Source organism: Ptychodera flava, chromosome 15, assembly GCF_041260155.1.
Source record: "Ptychodera flava strain L36383 chromosome 15, AS_Pfla_20210202, whole genome shotgun sequence".
Classification (NCBI taxonomy): Eukaryota; Metazoa; Hemichordata; class Enteropneusta; family Ptychoderidae; genus Ptychodera; species Ptychodera flava.
In genome coordinates this window covers 20858455-20878514 of record NC_091942.1, presented here as the reverse complement: position 1 = coordinate 20878514, position 20060 = coordinate 20858455, and the positions used below count along the sequence as shown (strand labels likewise).

General features: G+C 35.7%; 1 protein-coding gene across 6 annotated transcripts; it reads left to right on the top strand.

The window, feature by feature from the left end:
• Window positions 1–21: 21 nt before the first annotated feature.
• On the top strand, window positions 22–20046 carry LOC139151502 (peroxisomal 2,4-dienoyl-CoA reductase [(3E)-enoyl-CoA-producing]-like). Of its 6 annotated transcripts, none has more exons than XM_070724357.1 (9): window positions 22–139; window positions 1309–1377; window positions 1940–1991; window positions 2465–2530; window positions 3257–3326; window positions 3975–4099; window positions 4920–5013; window positions 5232–5336; window positions 17597–20046. In XM_070724357.1, exons 1-9 carry the CDS (start codon window positions 66–68, stop codon window positions 17776–17778), a joined length of 837 nt encoding a protein of 278 aa, XP_070580458.1. In that variant the 5' UTR covers window positions 22–65; the 3' UTR covers window positions 17779–20046. The 6 variants fall into 6 exon arrangements, with proteins under 6 accessions (XP_070580458.1, XP_070580459.1, XP_070580457.1 ...); XM_070724358.1 differs by lacking the exon at window positions 17597–20046 and adding an exon at window positions 15027–16065; XM_070724356.1 differs by lacking the exon at window positions 17597–20046 and adding an exon at window positions 5786–11528.
• Window positions 20047–20060: the final 14 nt, after the last annotated feature.

Genomic DNA, 20060 nt, shown 5'->3' with positions numbered 1-20060 from the left:
AAAACATATCATAACGGTCGTTTTTACAAAATTGTGTGTTGAACGAGGTTAAAATCTTTGGTAAAATGGCGACGGACACTGACCCCGATACACAGCTCATCGAAAACTATCAGCCGTTCTTCAGAGAAGACCTCCTCAAGTATGTCGTTTTCCCAGAGTTATAAGCTTTTGGTTATAAATTTCTCTCAATCAATTTCGATCTTCAAACCGTCGTGTTCTTTTCACGATTACCAAAATTGTGTTCAGGTCACCGAACTTTGTTATCCAGTCAAACTTTTTAACCTTTGACCCTGTACAGCTGACTTCAGCTCCGGGGGTGTACATGCGGCTGGCATACATGCTTCCCTTGTCTGATTTTTCATGGTAGTAGGCTTCCTACCTCCATGGATAGTTGCAAAAGGTCGACTATTTGCAACTATTGGACCGAGCATGGTCAGATCATCAGATTTTTCATTATTTATAATGTATAACCCCCGGGTATAACCCAGGTCCAGGCCTCAAGCCCTACGTAAATAAGGCCTACCTATATGCTTGCGGGCTGTAGTACATATAAAAACTGATGAAAATTTGTAAATAATCATTTTCTACCGATGAGACATTAATTTTTGTAGTGGTTGGTGTGCACTCATTCCCCAAAAGTTTGGACTATAAAAGAGGTAATTTTATTCCTGCAGCACACTGAGGCTGCCTTCTACACCACTAGAATTAGGAGAATTTTTCAAGACACCTGTTTGAAGAACCGTAGTTATTAACTGTGTAATATACAAATAAACTGAGGTGACAGAAACATATTGTCAATCTTTTATATGTAGCGTTTACAATTCTGAATCAGATATCACTCCTGGCATGCAAATTGAAGGTTAAAGTTGTGCAAGCTCAATTCATATGTAAAATCTTCAAAAGCATATTATGTGTTCAATCACAGTCTCTCCACACGCGTGTGGAGGAACTGTGGTTCAGTTTTTCAACACCACAGTGTTTTTATGTTCTTAAGAATACCAGTAGACAAATATAAACACTTTTTGTTAAAATTTTTAGCTGTAAGTGTAACACTGAAGTAGAGGAAAAATTTGCAGTTACTTGGGGATATGGCAGACTTGAGATTTGTCAAGAATCTAGCTCAAAGCTCTCTATTTCATTCACAGCTAGTGCAGTGACATCGGAAGTATCAAAGTTACCTTTTGTTTTCCTCTTAAATCATCGTGCCAGCTGTAAATTTTATAAATTTTCTACAAATGATATTTGAGATATAAATGTATCCTATACAATCAAATCTCATCACTCATTCTTTTTCGCTTTTCTCCCCAGGGACAAGGTGGCCCTAATAACTGGTGGAGCAACTGGTATTGGTTTTACAATTGCAGAAGTTTTCATGAGGTATAAGCATCCTTTGAATTGGGTTATTTGAAAAACCAACTGTGTCTGTCCATGGAGGTAGAAGGAGCTACCTCCATGGTTTGTCCATCATGAAATGATTGGTGTAGTGGTCATTTACCTTTTAGTTGAATATTTACTCCACAGCAATGTCAGCAGTGAGGTCATTGGACTTTGGTCAGTTGATTAGGGTCACAGATGTGTCACAGAGACGTATAATTCAACAAATACTGAAGGAAGTTGATGGAGACTGTGACAGATTTAGTAGATTTTTGAATTTGCTTTCGATAATTAATACTGAAATTAGTGTAAAAAGTCACACCCCTCCTTCCATTCCAAAAGTTTTTTATAAGAGTCAATTGTTTGTCAAATTGTTTACATTATATGGAATGTGTTAATTTCGAAGATCACGTCATGTAGAAAGTGGTCTTACAGTACTAGTAATTGTGTACCCTTTTCATTTGTAATGAAGGTCAGGTTGAAGAAAAGTCAACAATCTCATACCTTGATATTATATGTATTCAACTATGATCATATTCTCTCATGATGTTTTTACATTATGCAGACATGGTTGTGACACAATCATTGCAAGTCGAAAAATTGAAAAACTGCAGAAAGTAAGTTTAGCACTCATCCTTTGACACATACTACTTGTTGGTGAGCTGTCAATTCAGCTCATTTCCATCATTTCTCACACCCATACTCAATGTCATAATTCTGTTGCTACTGTGCAAAATGTAGAAGTTAACGTTGTACCAATGCACTTTTAGAGTGTATGTCTGAATGTATCTGTATCTCTTTGTGATTGCAAGATTTCTAAGGCACTGCTTCAAGGACTGCAATGGAACTTTAGTCTGTATTCAGGTAGACTGAAACTACGCTGTCCCTCGGAGCACAAAGAGCGCCCTCGAGGGACAGATCTTTCAGTCTAGTATTCAGGCAGTGTCGATCAGAAATGCAGCCAGATTCTGCTTCAATCAAATCTGTTGGTTAGCTGGAAAATTAGCAATTGCAATGGTAATTTTAGAGCTTTAATCGAGCGATTGTGACTTTGAACATGTATTTTATAAATTGTTTTTGTCACTCACAGGCGGCTAAAGCACTGGAAGCAGGTACTGGAAGAAAATGTCTCACAGTTGTAATGGACGTTAGAAAGGTGAGTTCACAGAGAAAGTTGATACAGATAATTTAATCTGTCAGCCTCTCTCTTCCTGCTGTGAAGCTATTGTAAATTCATTGACAAAAATGGATTTAGTGATACAAGGGTATGCTCATCTGAAATTTCCTACATTTAACTCCTTCATCCCATGTTTCCTACATGTGGATCCACCCATTCTATAGAGAGCAAAGGAATTGTACCACTCTATGTCAGTGATGGAATTAATAGAACTTTGTGTTCGTCATTCAGAAATTTACAGTAAAAAGTAAAGAAAACTTCTCCACATATTTCGTTAGAATGAAAAGTCTCTTGCAGTGTGTACAGAGTGTCAAATATTCAGCTTCATGCAAGTAATAACAGATAAAGGTCAGGACGGAAATTGAAACTCAGCCAGAACTGTATGTGTCAAACTTAAACATTGAATATTATGGCTCAGGATTTGCCAAACGAAACTCTTTATCATTATGAATATACACTGAAACCAAGTCAGAGTTTTTATCCTAACAATGTTGGAGAAGAAAGATAGAGAAAGCGACGACTTGTGATGCTGTGTGATGCTGAAAGAAAAAAATGGAAGGCAGGCAGTTTGTATTGAGTAAGAAATGGTCCATCTATCAACTCGGAACAAAGCATGAATACATGTATGATTTTAAAAAGATGGAGTAACAGTAATGAATGTAGCAATGATTCGATTTTGAATTCATTTGTTGTTGTAATTGACAGCCCCAAGAGGTCATTCAAGGTGTGGAAAAGATGATGAGTGAGTTTGGAAAAATTGACATCCTGGTCAACAGTAAGTTTCTGTTTTTGCAGGAATTTTCTTCAGTAATAGCTTGAAGGAAGCTTATATGTCTTGACATGGAGTAATTTGTCAATAGTTAATTTCTGGTATAAAGCATGTACAATATGATTAGAAAGTTCATGTCACATATATTTCAACTGGATGGATATTTGCAGTTTCTCACAAAATACAAACATACAACAAATTGAAATAAATGGCAATTTTCTGTATTTTGACAGATGTAGATAAAGTTACTCGCACAACTTAATAATCAAGCATAACAGTGAAGAAAAATAGGTTGTCTAGGCTTAGAAACTTTCCCAAAATTGACTGATATTCAAATTGACAAGGATGATTATCTTCCTCGTTAAATTTATGGGGGAGAAATTGTTGATTTATCAACAGAACAGGGGATGATTTTGGTTTCCTGTTTGTTTGTTTTTTTGAGAAAAGATCATGAAAATGATGAACTTAATAGAATTACACAGAATAATACTTTGTGGACTGCTTTTCATGGACAGCTAGTCTTCAAAATTATCCAAACTTTAGATTTTGAAAATGTAAAATACAGAGCAGTAGATCAGGTGAGAAAATTTCTGATTAGCAACAGACTCATTGTAATAATCTTATATGTCTTCTGTTTTATGTGATATTTTGTAGATGCTGCTGGTAATTTCCTGTGTCCGGCCAGTAGCCTGTCCTTCAATGCATTCAAAACGGTGATTGAGATTGATACAATGGGGACGTTTAATGTCACCAAGGCAGTCTATGATAAAGCCATGCAGGTAAATGAAAACATTGCATTGAATAAGTACCAACGTGACACACTTGTGGATCAACCGTGAGATCTCTGAAAATGTGTGCGAAAATTTAGACATTGTATGGGAAGAACATTGCTGCTCAAAGAATGAAATCTCAGAAAAACAAGGATATTTTTTCACTCATTCACAACCATCCTTCAGCCAATCCAATAATGCATACCTTACACTAGTAACCTTTAACCCTTGTTCTTGAGGGTCTCTGTTTACATCAGATATCAAGCATTTTATCAGAATACAAGATAATCAAAGTGTTTAGTGGACATTTTGGTAGCATAATGTTGTCTGTTTGGATTTACAGCAAAGTAGTCACAAGGCGACAAACCATGTCAACTTCAGACAAGATGTTACCTAAAACCACACTAAGACATTCATGAGAGTAGAAGTGCATGAGCAGTTCTTATATGATTCAAAACAAATAGATGATAAGCTAGAAATAGCTGCCATCAAAAGAAAGACATTATATTGTCCATCCACAATTACAAGAAGTCAACGTCAAGATGAAAATACTTATAATATCAGAGCAGGGAAGAGTCAGATCCATTGCTTGATGGCAACAATGTTTAATAAATGGTCAGTGACTATTTGCCATGTATTTAAAACATTTTTATGCCAATTCCATGAAAAGTTTCCATCTATTGAAAAAATTGTTAAACTCCCTGTCCAATTCATGGATCAAGAGGATTTACAAATATTTCCACCAAAAGTGAAATGATATGTTCTCTCGGTCACATCGCTGGCAGTAAAGATATTCTGTATGTTTTCTTTTCATGCTGTGCAACACTAGGAAAAAGGTGGTGTTATAATAAACATAAGTGCTACTCTACATTACAAAGGAACTGCACTTCAAACCCACGCAGCATCTGCTAAAGCAGCAATAGGTAAGCTCAGCTATTATGTAGCTCTTTTTTGTGTGAATTCATGAAATTTTCAACGTATTGGCACACTGGAAAATTGCAGCTGTGTTTAGGTATTACAATGGAAATTAATCTAGAATTAATTAAAACCTTTGCCATGATTCATATATGTGTCCTTGAGATTGTTCAGTTCTTGAAGTTTGAGGTACATAAATACTGTGTGACGTGTTTGATATGTACAGATGCAATGACCAAAGTAATGGCTGTCGAGTGGGGGCCTCAAGGAATCCGTATCAACTGTATTGCACCTGGTCCCATTGACAACACTGAAGGCGTCAGACGATTGGGTAAGCAGAGTTAGGTTATACATCAGTAGTAAGAGAGGGACTTTGATGGAAACTTTCTGTGTACATGACATTTTCCTGTCAAGTTTTGTGTTCCCAATATCAAGAGTTACTGACCCTAAGGTTTTGAGACATGTTTAACTCTTTCACTGACATCACTCTCTGTGTGAATTCATTCATCCTTGCAGTAGAACTTGAAGCCTAATAAGATTGTTGGGAGGAGACTGGGAATGTTAACTTGTCCTAGAGTGTCCTCTCATTGTTTAACACAACACTGAATGCATGTACATGTTCAAATAACTCTTGAATGTTCACTCAACATATCATTTCACAGTCACTGTGCAAACCCTATTCAAGTCTTCACTTGCATGTCTTTTCCCATCTGCATGTTTTTTCCATTTGCATGACGTACACCATCATTGTCTCCATCCTTTCATTTCATTCCATCATAGTGGGAGAAATGGCCAAGGAATATTCAAACGCCATCCCTCTGGGTCGTATGGGTACGAGGAAAGAGGTCGGAGACAGTGCTCTGTTCTTGGCGAGCAATGCCTCATCCAATATAACTGGAACTGTGATTGTGGCAGACGGTGGAAGCTGGATGGGCGGGTCAATAATGGAGACGATGATGTCAAAACTGTAGTAGTTTCAGTTCTTACAGCTGCAGTGCTACTCAAGCTGTAGACCATTTTGAACCCAGGACAGCAGTTTCATCCACGGAGCCCAGTTCATGCTATCTGTGGGTATTTTGTCTGATTCCAGATGAAATTCCAAGTATGGTGACAGAAAAATGAATTACATTTAAGTACTATGAGAAATTTTCAATACTTATTCAAGAATTATCACTCGTTGATTCAACACTAACTACTAGCATACATGTAGTTTTTAATAGTGTTCATCTTTAATAATCCCTATAAAATAAGCTTGGGAAGACATTCACTTAACTTTAACTGCCATGCCCCTCTTTGATTTTGAAAACTTGAACTTTATTATTCTATGGCAGCAAGTCTTCAATTCCTTTCTACACCTTTAAAGGTATACTGTCACCTGTTCCAATTTTGCCACAGTCACCATGGAAAGAGAAAATCTAACCAATCACAGATTTTAAGCGGGTGGCCACTTTTTAAAAACAGTGCCCTCACATGGGCATTTTGAATACCAAGGAACGCCCCTTTGACCATATATTGGCATATTTAGATTACAGGTGACTGTACCGGTATACTTTAATGGTAAACAATTATAGAGTATTATACAGTACTATCTGAGACTGCAAAAAAATGGTAGTTGGATACAGAAACACATTTATTGTACATCAGAGATTACATGCAGCCTATTGTACAGGTATCACTATTGTTTTAGCTGGTACTTACATTTACCTTATTTGTAAATTCTTAATGCATGGAATCATACAATGTACCATGAATCATTGATAGTTGCTGGAGCTCCAGGATCTATGTCAAAACAGAACAGAAAATCACTGCAGAAGTTTTTTGTTTTGACTGTAAGATGAATAATATCTATCCTTGCATTGTCAGAAAGACATTCTACAGTCTAAGCAGACTTTAAACTGATATACATGCAGTGTTCATGACATTGCAATACTTACACGACAAACACCTGAAGGTAAAAAAAACATTCTCTGATAGTTTGTAATGGGATGGCACTAAAGGTTCTGAATTCATTTAGTCAATTCAGGGCTCCCGCTACCCGATCGCCAATTAGCCAAATGCTACAAAAAATTGAAAATGGCTACAAAAATTCCAGTTTGGCGAATGTAGTGGCGATTGATTTTCAAGACGGTGCCCCTCAACAGAAAACTACAGCAAACAATCAAAAGTTGTAAGATGTTGAAACAGTTGACCTAGACTTGGTTCAAGTCTGTGATTTGTGAATGTTTGAGTGGAGTGAACGCAATTATTTGTATTCTGCTTTCATGTGAAACGCGCGCGTGAGTGGACGTGATGAGTAGGGTGAACGCTACATGTATACAGAGTGGAGTTGAATCCGGCAGAAACTAATTACTACTGCGCAGACTCAAACGTGACGCATTCAATCGCTGGGAAAACCTGGCGTGAGCTGCCAATTTCCGGATAGGTTTGTACGAAATAGGAGAGACACAAGAGAAACTATTATAAATGATTTTCTTTTTTTAAAATTCACCGACTTGAACCAAGTCTACAGTTGACCCTCCTTCCTACAAAGTTGCAATGTATTGAAATACTGTACTCTCCTTTCTACAAAGTTACAAATTCCCTGGTACGTGAAGCAAACATTGTTGCTGTTCGATACTACCGGGTACAGCACACAGAGGCTTTGCTTTGGGCTTGCTTGTGAGCCCCGTCCATCCTGGAGTCTATCAAAAGTTTTACCTACTTTGCTTGAATCAACATTTGGCCTGCAACTACTCAGTTTGATAGTAAAAACCATAATTTCAAAGGAAACTTTCACAAACGGAGTCATAATACAGAGGAAAAGGAGAAAAACTGAGGTTTTCTGAAAGGTCAAGTCTAGGTCATCTCATCACGTCATGTATTGCATGAACACCCCTTAAGTACACAATTATGGTTCACAAGAAACCACCTAGCTGAAAGGTAATTTCTGTTGCATTCCAATTTAAATGGCATTGAGCTTGACTGTCAGTTTTAACAAAGGGAAATTGTCAACAGTAATTGCAGTAAGCATATCCATTTTCATATCATAAAGTTTGTGAATTGCAATTTGCATGTTAATATCAAAGCAACGATTCAAAAGTAGAACTATTACAATTGTCCATTCGGCCTATTTCAAACTGCTATAATTTATACAAGAAATTATGTGATTCTGAATTATTAATATTTTCTGCAGATACCTCCAGTTTAATAATGTAGAAGTGAACATCAAACATTTCTTGATCATATCAAAATATGAAATGAAAATATATCTGAGCTAAAATATCTTTAATATTCCTAATTTGGAAAGTTAATTAAATATGCAAATTAGGAATTGACTGAAATGTTCTCATTAAATATGCAAATTAAGAATTGGCTGAAGTAAAAATGTGAAATGACTTTCAATAATGTTGTATCATAGTATCTTTAATGTACTTTGGTCAAGTCAACTCAGATAAATATCCCTAATTAGGAAAGTTCATTCAGTATTCAAATAACAAATTGGCTGAAGTAAAAATTCTAACTGACTTTCAAGAATGTCGCATCGTAGTGTCTTTAATATATGTAGCAAGTTTCATCAGCTTTGGTCTAATCAATTCAGATATATATATATCCCTACGTAGAAAAGTTCACTGAATATGCATATTAGGAATTTGCTGAAGTAAAAATGCTTAATGACTTTCAATAATGTTAAATCATAGTATCTTCAATATACATACCAAGTTTCGTCAATTTGGATTGAGTCAATTCAGATATATATCCCTAATTAGGAAAGTTCATTAAATATGCAAATTAGCAATTATTTTTCATGTCAACCCTTAATATCTTTCATGGCTGATATATCTTGGTGTGATCAACATTTGTAGTAAATCTCATCAAATTGTGTGCAGTTGTTCTCAATCATATCCTTTTTTCTAAAATCATTAGTTATGCAAATGAGCAAAAAGTATGCAAGCCACACTCACCAAAAATTAATCAGTTCTTGCCATTTGCAAACTGAATCTATGTACCAGATTTGATTCTGATCTGATGAGCTGTCTCTGAGATATCAAGCACACAGACAGATGGACTGACAGACAGCCAACGCTGCTACATTAGCTCACATGTGTGAACACATGAGCTAAAAATGTTTGAGATAGCAAAGTTGATAAGTCCCTATCAATATCCCTTGCATAATTAATATTAATGAGCAGCACCCATTTAATCATAGGCCAATCATGAGAGGATCATTTTGGGTCAATACAGATAGTGGATATTGCAGCACATCATGTACCATTCTATCAAATATAAACACAATTTCTCCCACATCAACTTAATTTTCAAAAAACACTTACAAGTAACAAAATAACCAGCCACAGGAAACATCACTTTACTGGTGAAAACTGGGCATTCAGTTCCATCAATGTAATGCATGTATATGCATTGAATTTGATGATTCATAAAATACTGTAGTGTATTCATAGGGTCAAAATCCAATGAATACAAATGGTTTATTATCCAATAACAATGTTAGTTCATTGGCATTTCCTATATTCTTCAATTTAAATGAAACCTATACCAATAACAAAGTAACTTTCCATGGTTTCAAATTCTTTATCATCTGATATTGCATCAAATGATTTGTCAAAGAGGCACTAAATTGATATAATGACAGAGAACATACTTTTTGAAAAGTTCCCCTCATAGCCTGTAAATTGCCCAACGTCACTCCCGTCCTATTATACAATCGGTTGTATAATAGGACGGGAGTGACGTAGGGCGACCTACGTCGTTTTTTTGTCACGATTAGAGTTTTCTTTTACAATTATCTACAACATCGACAAACAACAGCAAGGAATGACACATTGTTTTTTAATATTTTTTATTATCGTCATCATCATCATCATCATCATCACCATCAACAACTACAATAACAACAACAACAACAACAAGATGGACGGGAGTGACGTTGGGTGACCTACGTCGTTTTTTTGTCACGATTACAGTTTTCTTTTACAATTATCTACAACATCGACAAACAACAGCAAGGAATGACACATTATTTTTTAATATTTTTATTATCGTCATCATTATCATCACCATCAACAACAACAACAATAACAACAACAACAACAACAACAACAAGATTACTCTATTCCCTGTGGATATATAAAATCAAATTGCACTTTTAAATGATAGTTAAATAAATCTTTGCCTTCGGGTATTTGGTTTTGTGTGTGTGTGTGCACCTGTGCATACATCCATACATCCAGGCAGATATCTTGAACAGGCCTAAGCCCATTTCTTTTGAACTTCAATGGTACAAGAGTAATACACTATTGTGTCTGATAATACTTTAATTGTGAATGTTTGGCAGTAATTCTGATGGAGATTTTTGGTAAGAAATGCTGTTTACTTTCAAGCCTTGATCTCAGAAGAGCTTTTAATACTGTGATGCCTAACAATATAGCTAAAATACAGGGCAGTGTAATATGACATCAAATCAATTACAGCAATCATAGTCATTCATAGCAAGTAAATCGCCAGGTCCAAGAAACAAAAAACAAACAAAAAATGGCCACTGACAAAACAGTAGTACAATCTCAAACCACTGGTAAAGTGGTGGTACTAGCTTTCCAGAATGGGTATAAGCGTTCCCTGCTAGCATATTGCTACAACCATCAAGATTGATCTAAAGTGACAAAGTAATTGTACTGTAGTTCAGCTAGCTGCCAAATTACTGTTGTTAGCAGCATGGCATCATGACCAGAGAAGTAATGACTTTGCAAAACTACTTGTATTTCATGTAAGTTCTAAAATAAATATTTGCCAAGTTTGGTGACCTGAGAGTGCGTATGTGTAAAATGTCAACGCTTCTCTCATCATTCCTACCACCTCCGTTGTTCCAAACACTGCAGGGGCAATGGCATACTAACACGTTACGGTCGCATTTTATGTGCCTTAATACTAACATGCTCAGTACTATCGGGTCAGTCACAATCAGGGTGCGCTAGATTATTTTTGTTTGTTATGTACATATATCTGCTATTCAGACTGATATTATATAGCTTATTTGTTTCTAATAAGTAGTAGTAGTTGTAACTAACTTGGTCACATAAAGAAATATTGCATATATTGTGCAGGTTTGGTTGTACATCCACAAAAATGCCTTTAAAAACTGTAAAAAGTAGCGTTATGCTGTTTCACTTCAAAATGTACTTAATTTCAAAATGTTTTTTGGAACACAGTGTTAAAATTGTGGAATTTTTAGCTTACATATGTTATTGCAGAATACCTAACCTTTCTTTCACAAGTTATTTCAAGTGACTATGTGCATCGGAACAGAAACTGTGGTATTTTTACCAAAACTGTACCATCGTTATGTTTTTTGTGTTTTATGACCATAAGTACATATACCTTTAGTTTATATGTAGAAAAATGGATAAAATATTGTAATAGTGAATTTAATTCCAACCTCAACATCCATGGCAAGCATTTTATACACAAAAATTTAAATAAAATTGCATATTGTATTGTTTTGTGAATAAATGAAAATGGAGATCGTTGTGGTCGGAATTTCTTGTAGCGTCCGTGACACACTCATATCTTAAGGACAACAGGAGATATGAAAGATCTGATGTCACAGGCCTAAGTGCCAATAGGTGCCTACCTTAAATAAACAAATTGTATAATTACTGTCCCTTGCGTTCACTATTAATATTCCTAAAATATGGAAATGTAGCATCCGTGACGGTGTAGCGTCCGTGACGGTGTTTACTACATAGTCATAATTAATAACTATTTAAAACATTTTAAAGCAGTTAATCCACTGAAACATATAAATACTAGTGTGTATTGTGTGTACATACATGGAGTTGGGTTACAAAATGTCTTCAAGGCATAAAATTGTAAATTTGCACAAAATTGATTTTTTAAAAAGTAATAAAACACTCAAAAAGTTATGTTGAGCCTCAACTGTAACACTTAGATTGGTGTTTTTTAAGAATGCAGTAATTATATTGAATAATGTTATTAGAATTCTAGTGAAAAGAACAATGAATTCTGTACTGTATATGCATTTATTATTGTGTATCCCATTTCAATTCATTATGTCACGGATGCTACAGTAAAATGCGAACATTGTTTTTCAGATTATAAGCCAATCTAAATGTGAAATAACCACCACATTTTATGTAAGGAAAATGAGGGCAACTCCACACATCGGCTCTACCAAGATTGTTTAGTATTACGCTATGGTGAATAAAAGGATCATTGCATTTATTTTGTGTGGAATACATGGCGAGACACTGGTGAATCGATAGTGCTTTGACCCTAGTCATGTGATCTGGGTCCCCGGTAAACCGGTTTGTTGATTGAGTGATTCATCTTAATGGCGTTTCAGAACCAAAAATGGGGTTCCTTCATCAGTCGCTCTCTTGTTTTGTATCCCCTCCGCTTGGTTGTGTAATGAAGTCATCTTCGTCCTCGAGGAGGAGAAGCCAGATTCGTTATTGAGAGAGTTAGCCACTATTGACTGACTCTACAGTGAGCGATCCGGTGTGTGGTGTCATATTATAAATAACATGACCCAGCATCGACCGGAGTTTCTGGACGCTTATAAGGATTTTTGTTTTAGGGCATATTTTGAGCGTTGCTAGTGCTCGTTATGTTAACAGTAAATGTTGTACTAATCTTACAACGATTACTTGTTTTAGGCATTTAAACCGATTAACCGAACTTTTGGTCTTGTGTCTTTTCATGGACTTTGTAATAGATTTCAGGTCAATATTGGTGCCTGCTTTCCGGTGTTTGAAAAGCATGTTGTGAAAGGCTATTTCGAGAAATAAATCTTATTTCTCTGTGTTTAGCCATTCCCAGGTTTCATGGTTTCGTTACATAATTTGCTGTAAATGGCCTTTGAAATCGGTTTGGTCTGAGGAGAGTATTGGTTTATTTATTAATTCATGCTGCCAACTTTGATTACTTATATGGAAACTCTCTCAGTTTTTGATTTTCTTTGCCAGATGATGTTTTCTGTACTGCTCAGCAATCTTTTCAGTTTGGTTGATTGTAGTACCAATTCGATGACAGATTGCATCTTGGTTTTATACGATAAGTTGTGGCACAAAATGGAGACAAATTCAAAAAAAATTCAGTTTCCCCGTTGTTACAACCGCTATCGTGAAACCTTTTAACTGTGTGAGCGATATGGGCAAAGTTTGTTTGAATTAACTCACCGGACTTTTCGGTTGTCGTACCGGATATCGACGGACTGCTTACTCCTTCACATGTTGGTCAAAGTTACACAACGAGCTATGATTTTGTACGAAGGATTTGTTTTAGATGCTCGTTTTATAGACCATGAGGAATGTCGTCAGAAAACGACTCGAGGGTTGATCCCAGAAGGAAGCTCGTGATTTTTTACTCCAACTGATTTTTGCAGTAGTTGCTATAGCTTTCTTGTTCAATTTAAAGAAATTGTCAATGTTTTGACACAATTTTCACAATTTAAATGTTTGATAGAGAAGGGTTTGGAGAAAAGAGAAAGAAAAAACCAGATTGTTAATTGCTTTTTATATTTCAAATCGACCTAACTTTCAAGTTTGATTTTGGTAGCGTCCGTGACAAAATTACATGTCATACTAAACAGAAAATATTTTAGAAAGAAGTCCATTTTGATTACACTGAATGGTATTAATATTGTTGCTATAGCATGGTTAATTCATGACAATAAAAATTTTAAGTACAGCATACCAGCGGAAGGACATAGAGAAGTTGAAAGTCCTATTAAAAAATATGATCAATATTGTTGTATTTCTCACTAAACTTGAGGTTGTGTTTATTCATGGAAAAATAAGTAAATCATACCAAGTATAGCTTATTTTAATGCCAATATGCATCTTTCATATTGTAATAACATAAGAAAGCATTAACAAATCATTGTTTAAAATTTTATTATGACATATGTGTTTCATGTACAACTTTTCTGTAGCGTCCGTGACACTGCGTCGACCATATAAAACAATGTGCACTGTGGTAATACTAATGACGTTTGCTTCACCAAATTTTAGGAAGATATGCCCCATACCATAACCTTTCAACAGATTATTTAACTGGACAGTTATCATGAACTTGAAATTTTGACCTAAGTGACACACTCTAGCGCACCAGGATTGTGACTGACCCGTATGTAAGTACCATGTGAGTAGAAGAGCTGCCAGGAAATAATTTTCAAAATTAACAATAGGTGAATGGTAGCAATTCAACTTGACAATGCTGAGCAATTTAGTTGACCAATGATAATGGTTACATGATGGTTAGACGTCTCATACAGTACTAATGATTGTTAAGCTGTTGGTGGCACCCCTTCACTCTATTTAGAATTCTTGCATAAATTGGTGGTTCTTGTGAGAGTTGGCTTGTTTCAAAATGGCAGCTTACAGCTGTCATCAAAGTCTGCAGTGAAAAATGAATTGAAATAATCATTTTGAACTCCATGTAAAGACCGGAAGAGCACTTTTTTCAACCTCACAGGTATATATACATTCCATTCCATGCCGAATACATTGTACACGCGTTATCTAAAGTGCTTAATACATTTGTAGCCTTTAGCGGATCGTGCTGCGCTCGCTGTATTCAGGCATTGTGGAAGGTTGTGAATCATTTCAAAGGTATATTTTCACTGCAATGCATGTAGGACAGTGACAATTCACCAATGACAAACTTGACATGCATTTGTAATTGTACGACAGCCTTAAACTTCCTAATATTTCAGCATGTGCTCTACATCACTCATTTTTGCATTGTTATTGATCATATTTTATAAGTATTCTTGACCAAAGATCATTTGCATAGCAATGGATAACTGGCTGCCATTATAAAACTTGGCCTAACCATATCAAGATCATGAAAATGTAAGAAATAGAAGCCGCATACGGTTTTCAGATTTGTCTGGTCGGGGCAGTAGGAAAATTATCAATAGAAGCCCCCACTTTAATTAGGAAATTTTACGGTAATTAGTGGATTAGCCAATACAACAAAACAACATTTCCCTTTCTTTCTTTAGCTGGACCTCTTGCTGATCAAATCAAAGACATAATTCCGTTGCGCCGTATGGGCACTCGGGAGGACATGGGGAATTGTGCTCTGTACCTTGCAAGTGGGGCAAGTTCCTATGTGACTGGCAGCGTCATTGTCGCTGATGGTGGCCGCTGGTTGATTGAAGGACAATTAGCTAGCAAGCTGTGAGAGCCCAACGTTGGAGATAGCTGTCACATTGACACTTTGTAGCTTTTGTGTCACTGATTTCACATTCACTACGAGCTCTCCAGATACTTTTATGTAAAAATGAGCAGTGTAGTGTTTTCTCTTGGCATTAAAATATCCCGGTAATTTGAAAGGATCAAAATTTACCCGCCAATTCAGAACTTCCATGATTGAAACCTATGATGTAATTTTATGTCTTCCTGGAAAAGTTAAAGATAAACAATTATAGTCTTGAAATGATTTTCCTTCCATTCTGTCTCTAATTTAAAATGTAAATTTTTCAGTCCGTTTCTAACATATCATAATATAATTAATAATATAATGTATAATTAAAAAATGTACATAATGTTGTCAGAAATTCTCAAGTGCACTGAAGACACTGAATAGGTGAAAGTATACAACCAAAAAGTCAAACTTAATTGGGTGTTCAATACATTTGCATTGGCTATAGATGTACAGACATTGTAATTGTTTGAACAAAGATCTCAGGTAAATTTTGCCTGGATAGTTGGTGCTGGTGCATCAACAGTACAGTGAAATTGGCAAACATCAATTCGGCCAATCAAGGGGTAGATCTCAGCAATGTGATTTTTTGCAGTAGAATACTTACAATGGCATTTTTTTATGAAAGAATACAGACTGATAATTCATGTTCAATGACAATATTCTGGTAACAGGATGCCACACATAATTGTTGAGGTCCAAAATGTATGTGGTAGGAGTGAGAGATGTACTCTAACATGAGCAGTAAGTAAAGGACAAATATGGTTTGGGATTGTTGGAAGCTGTACAGTAGTCAAGCGCATTGTTCGTAATAAACTCTGCAGCATTGACAAACACACATGGATTGAGTTTGTGATCATGAGATTTAATCAGGCTAACCACAGTCAACAGGTATAATAAGTAAAACACAGGTAGACTTGAAGAATTAAGGTAAGGTTATTATTACTGTTAAAAAGGAAATGAAAACAGCTACAATGCTTTGTGTGAATCACCATGTGAAAATAAGATATTTTTTCCATGAAAATCTAATTTTCCCTGCATAGTTTTTGCATTTAGCTCACAGCAGCTCAAGACCGGAAGAGAATTGTAAGATTTATGAGTCTATGTGGGCTCTATGATCAGTTCTGCTGAGGAACACAGACAGAAAGTGGAATCTGAACACAATGATATACTTGTATGTCATAAAATGGCACCAGGTTCCAGCTACTGTCTGAATTCGGGAGCTCCAGCTTCTGTTAGGTATTCAGAAACGATCCCCTATAATACCTAAAAATGAGACAATATCACTACTATACACTTAAAGCGCATCTTAATAGCCCATCAAAAGTCATAGTATCAATCCAGCCACCTGATCAAAACCAGGAGTACACAACTCTGCCAGACAGTGGGAGGTGAACCAAGGCACAGCTATGGCCAAGACAATACGACATCAGCCTGGTCCCTTAACATCACACACTAATCTTACAACATATAACATACAGTGATATATGACATACCCTCTAAATTTCAGAGTTGCCAACATTGTCAGGCGAAATAACTGTCTAGGTGGTAATCTCAGTCAATAACAAAGAAATCAACTCTGTGAAAGCTTAAGCTTTTTTGCTCACGTGTTCACACACGTGAGCTTATGTCACAGCGATGTCTGTCTCTCTGTCTCTCTGTTGGCCTGATATCTCAAAAATGGCACATCAGAATCAAATCTGGTACATGGATTCAGTGAGCATATGGCAAGAACTGATTAGTTTTTGGTGGGTATGGCTTGCTTACTTTTTGCTCATTTGCATAATTAATGATTTTAGAAAAAGCAGATATACTGGTACTACCACTAGAAAATAGTTACACCTGACAGTGTTGGCAACTCCTCAATTAAGATGATACGTCTAGTTCCTATATCGCAAAAGGTTCAACGCAAATCACTGTAAACTTACTTAAACTACAGCAGTAATGAATTTATCCACAGAACTTCAAAATTCTAACTTCTCTAGAATACCACCAAGGAAATATAATTTCCTATTGAAGACATATTACAAAAAAAATACCACAACACTGACGTTGATTTAGTATTTTGCCATCTGATTCGAACTCACAACCTTCCCATTGAAGAGGCAGGTGTCCAAAACACTCGATTAAGTTGCTGCAATTTTCACATCAACCATGAAGCACAACAATGCACACTCATGTACATATTATATGCCAGTGCATATTACAAACATGCCAATTTAGTCAAAGTGATGTAAATATTGTTTGCCTTCGCCCTGATTGCCTCAAGGACAATTCTGTCCACAGCAGAGCTTAATATCCTCCGGGAGGTGAAAATTTCATTATCTTATATCATATAATGTTAATGCCTTTGTTGTCTCTTCGTAGCTGGACCTCTGAAAGATAAAGTCAACGGAGTTATCCCTCTACGCAGAATGGGCTCCCGTGAAGAAATCGGAAACTGCGCCCTTTACCTAGCAAGTGGTGCAAGCTCCTATGTCACAGGCAGCGTTATTGTCACAGATGGAGGACACTGGTTGAATGATCCCCGTGCCTCCAGCAAGCTATAAGTGTTCCAATCATAAGAACTCTGGGAATGCCTTGATAAGCTTACAGTTTTTGCTTCCCACTTTGATAACTGACATTCCATCATGCATTTGCAATTTTTATTTGATTTTAGAAAAATGTAATTAATACTTTTGTAACATTTAAAGTGCAAAGAAATTTTCTGAAATCAAAAGATACGTCATGATTGCCAAATTATATAAGCATGTTATGATTTACTATGTGACAAGAGCAGATAGAATGTAATACGTCTGTTCAGAAAGTATATAAAATTTACTAGTAATGGTTGACATCAATCTCTATTTGTTCTGAATGCAGCCTTGTGGTGTTGTGTGACATCAAGGTAGTGTGTGCAGTGAAAGTGAAAGACAGACTTTTGCCCAAACTTACCCTCATAAATTTTCAAACATTCTCTTACCAATTGGCAATAAAAATCAGGAGTCACCATGCAATGTTTTGTACTAGAGAAACAAATTATTTACTGTAATATTTATCATTATTTCAAAACTGCTGCAATCGTTAGTGTTAACTCAATAGGGAAAAGTAAAAACTTTAAATGTTTTCCTAGTTCAAGAGCTTTAAAATGTATTTGAACAATTTGATAGTCCAAATATCTGTCCCCAAGGCGCATTCTACCTTAAGCAAAAACCAAAAAAAATTATGAGAATGTATATTCTCCAGAGGCTAACACTTGAGTTTCAAATTTGTGAAAGCGCTCTCATTTTGATATATCTGAGTTGGACTTAGTGCTTTCAAATGCAAATGCTAGATTTTACTGTCTTGTATGTAATTCAAAAAACAATTCAACATTGGATGTAACTGCACAACATGCCCATGAAGGGCGAAAAGTTATTGAAAATGAAGTTAACAAACAAATGAAATAAGCAAGTGATTAAGGTAGAATGCTCATCATTGACAGATTATTCAGATTCTCAAATATTTTGGATTTTTTATCTATCACTTTGATATGGGGACACATTTTAAAGCTGTTTGAGTAAGAAAAATTCACAACCTACTGTATTTTCTTAGCTCAGCAATGCGGAGCTTAGTTGATTTTCCATCATAGTCCATCGTCCATACGTCTGTCCGTTGTCCATCAACAATTACATTCTCCTCTGAAACTGCTTGTTCGATTGCTTTGAAATTTGATAAGCACTTTAAGTGACCTCACTTAACTTGGTTCAAATTGTGGTGAAATTTGCACATTTGTATTTTTAAGGTAATTTTTGTCATTTTTGGTCAAAGAAATCTTCAAAAATCTTCAACACTCCAGGTCAGATAACTTTGATAAGTTGGTATGCAGGTTCCTACAGATGAACTAAATGTGATATACTGAAATAATGATGAAATCTGCAATTTTGTATTTTGGGGCTTTTTTGCCATTATTGGTAAAAAAAAATTGTTTCTCAAATATGGCTTATCTGATAGCTTTGATATTTGGTATACAAGTTCCAAGGGGTAATTTAATATGATGTATTGAAATTATGATGCAATCTGCAATTTTGTTTTTTTGGGGCAATTTTTGCCATTTTTGGTCAAAAAATTTGATTCTCAAAAAAACTACTCGTCTGATCACTTTGGTTGACATGTTCTTTGGGATGATCTTTGGGATGATCTCAATTTGATATGTTCAAATTATGATGAAATCTTCAATTTTGTATTTTTGCAGTTATTGTTGCCACTTTTTGTCTGGCTACTGAAATGAGCTATCGAAGATTTCCACCTTTTTCATCAACACATGTGTTAAAAATAGTTATTCTCTACATAACACGGCGGGAGCTATATCGGCCACTAGATCGCTTGTTAAAAAAGGAAATTTGTTTTTCTCCTCAGAGTTGACACAGGGATGTTGACCATTGTGAATTTTAATTATCGGTAAATGTCAGGTTTCTGTAGTACCAACATTTGCAAGGTAATGCCTAGTTTCTATTCTCGATTTTGTAGGAGAATGATTGAAAGTTTCATTTTGGAAAGTTTGGGCATAAGTTTATGTCTTTCATTTTTGAGTCACGTACTACGAAATTCAATCATGTTGCTGATTAATATTGTGTTGGGTTTAAGCTATATTTCACTTATATGCTTTTGTGTAACTGTGTTTAAGGGTATGTGGTATTTGTATTATTGACAAAAACCAACAATTGTTTGTTAGTTTATTACTTACATTTGATAAGTTCTGCTACTGAAAATTTTCACCAAAATATGTGTCTTTTCATGACATTTAAAATGTGTAAAAGTTTGCAGGCTTTTGGACCATAAGATCTATTTTTAGAGTCTTTTTATCATTTTC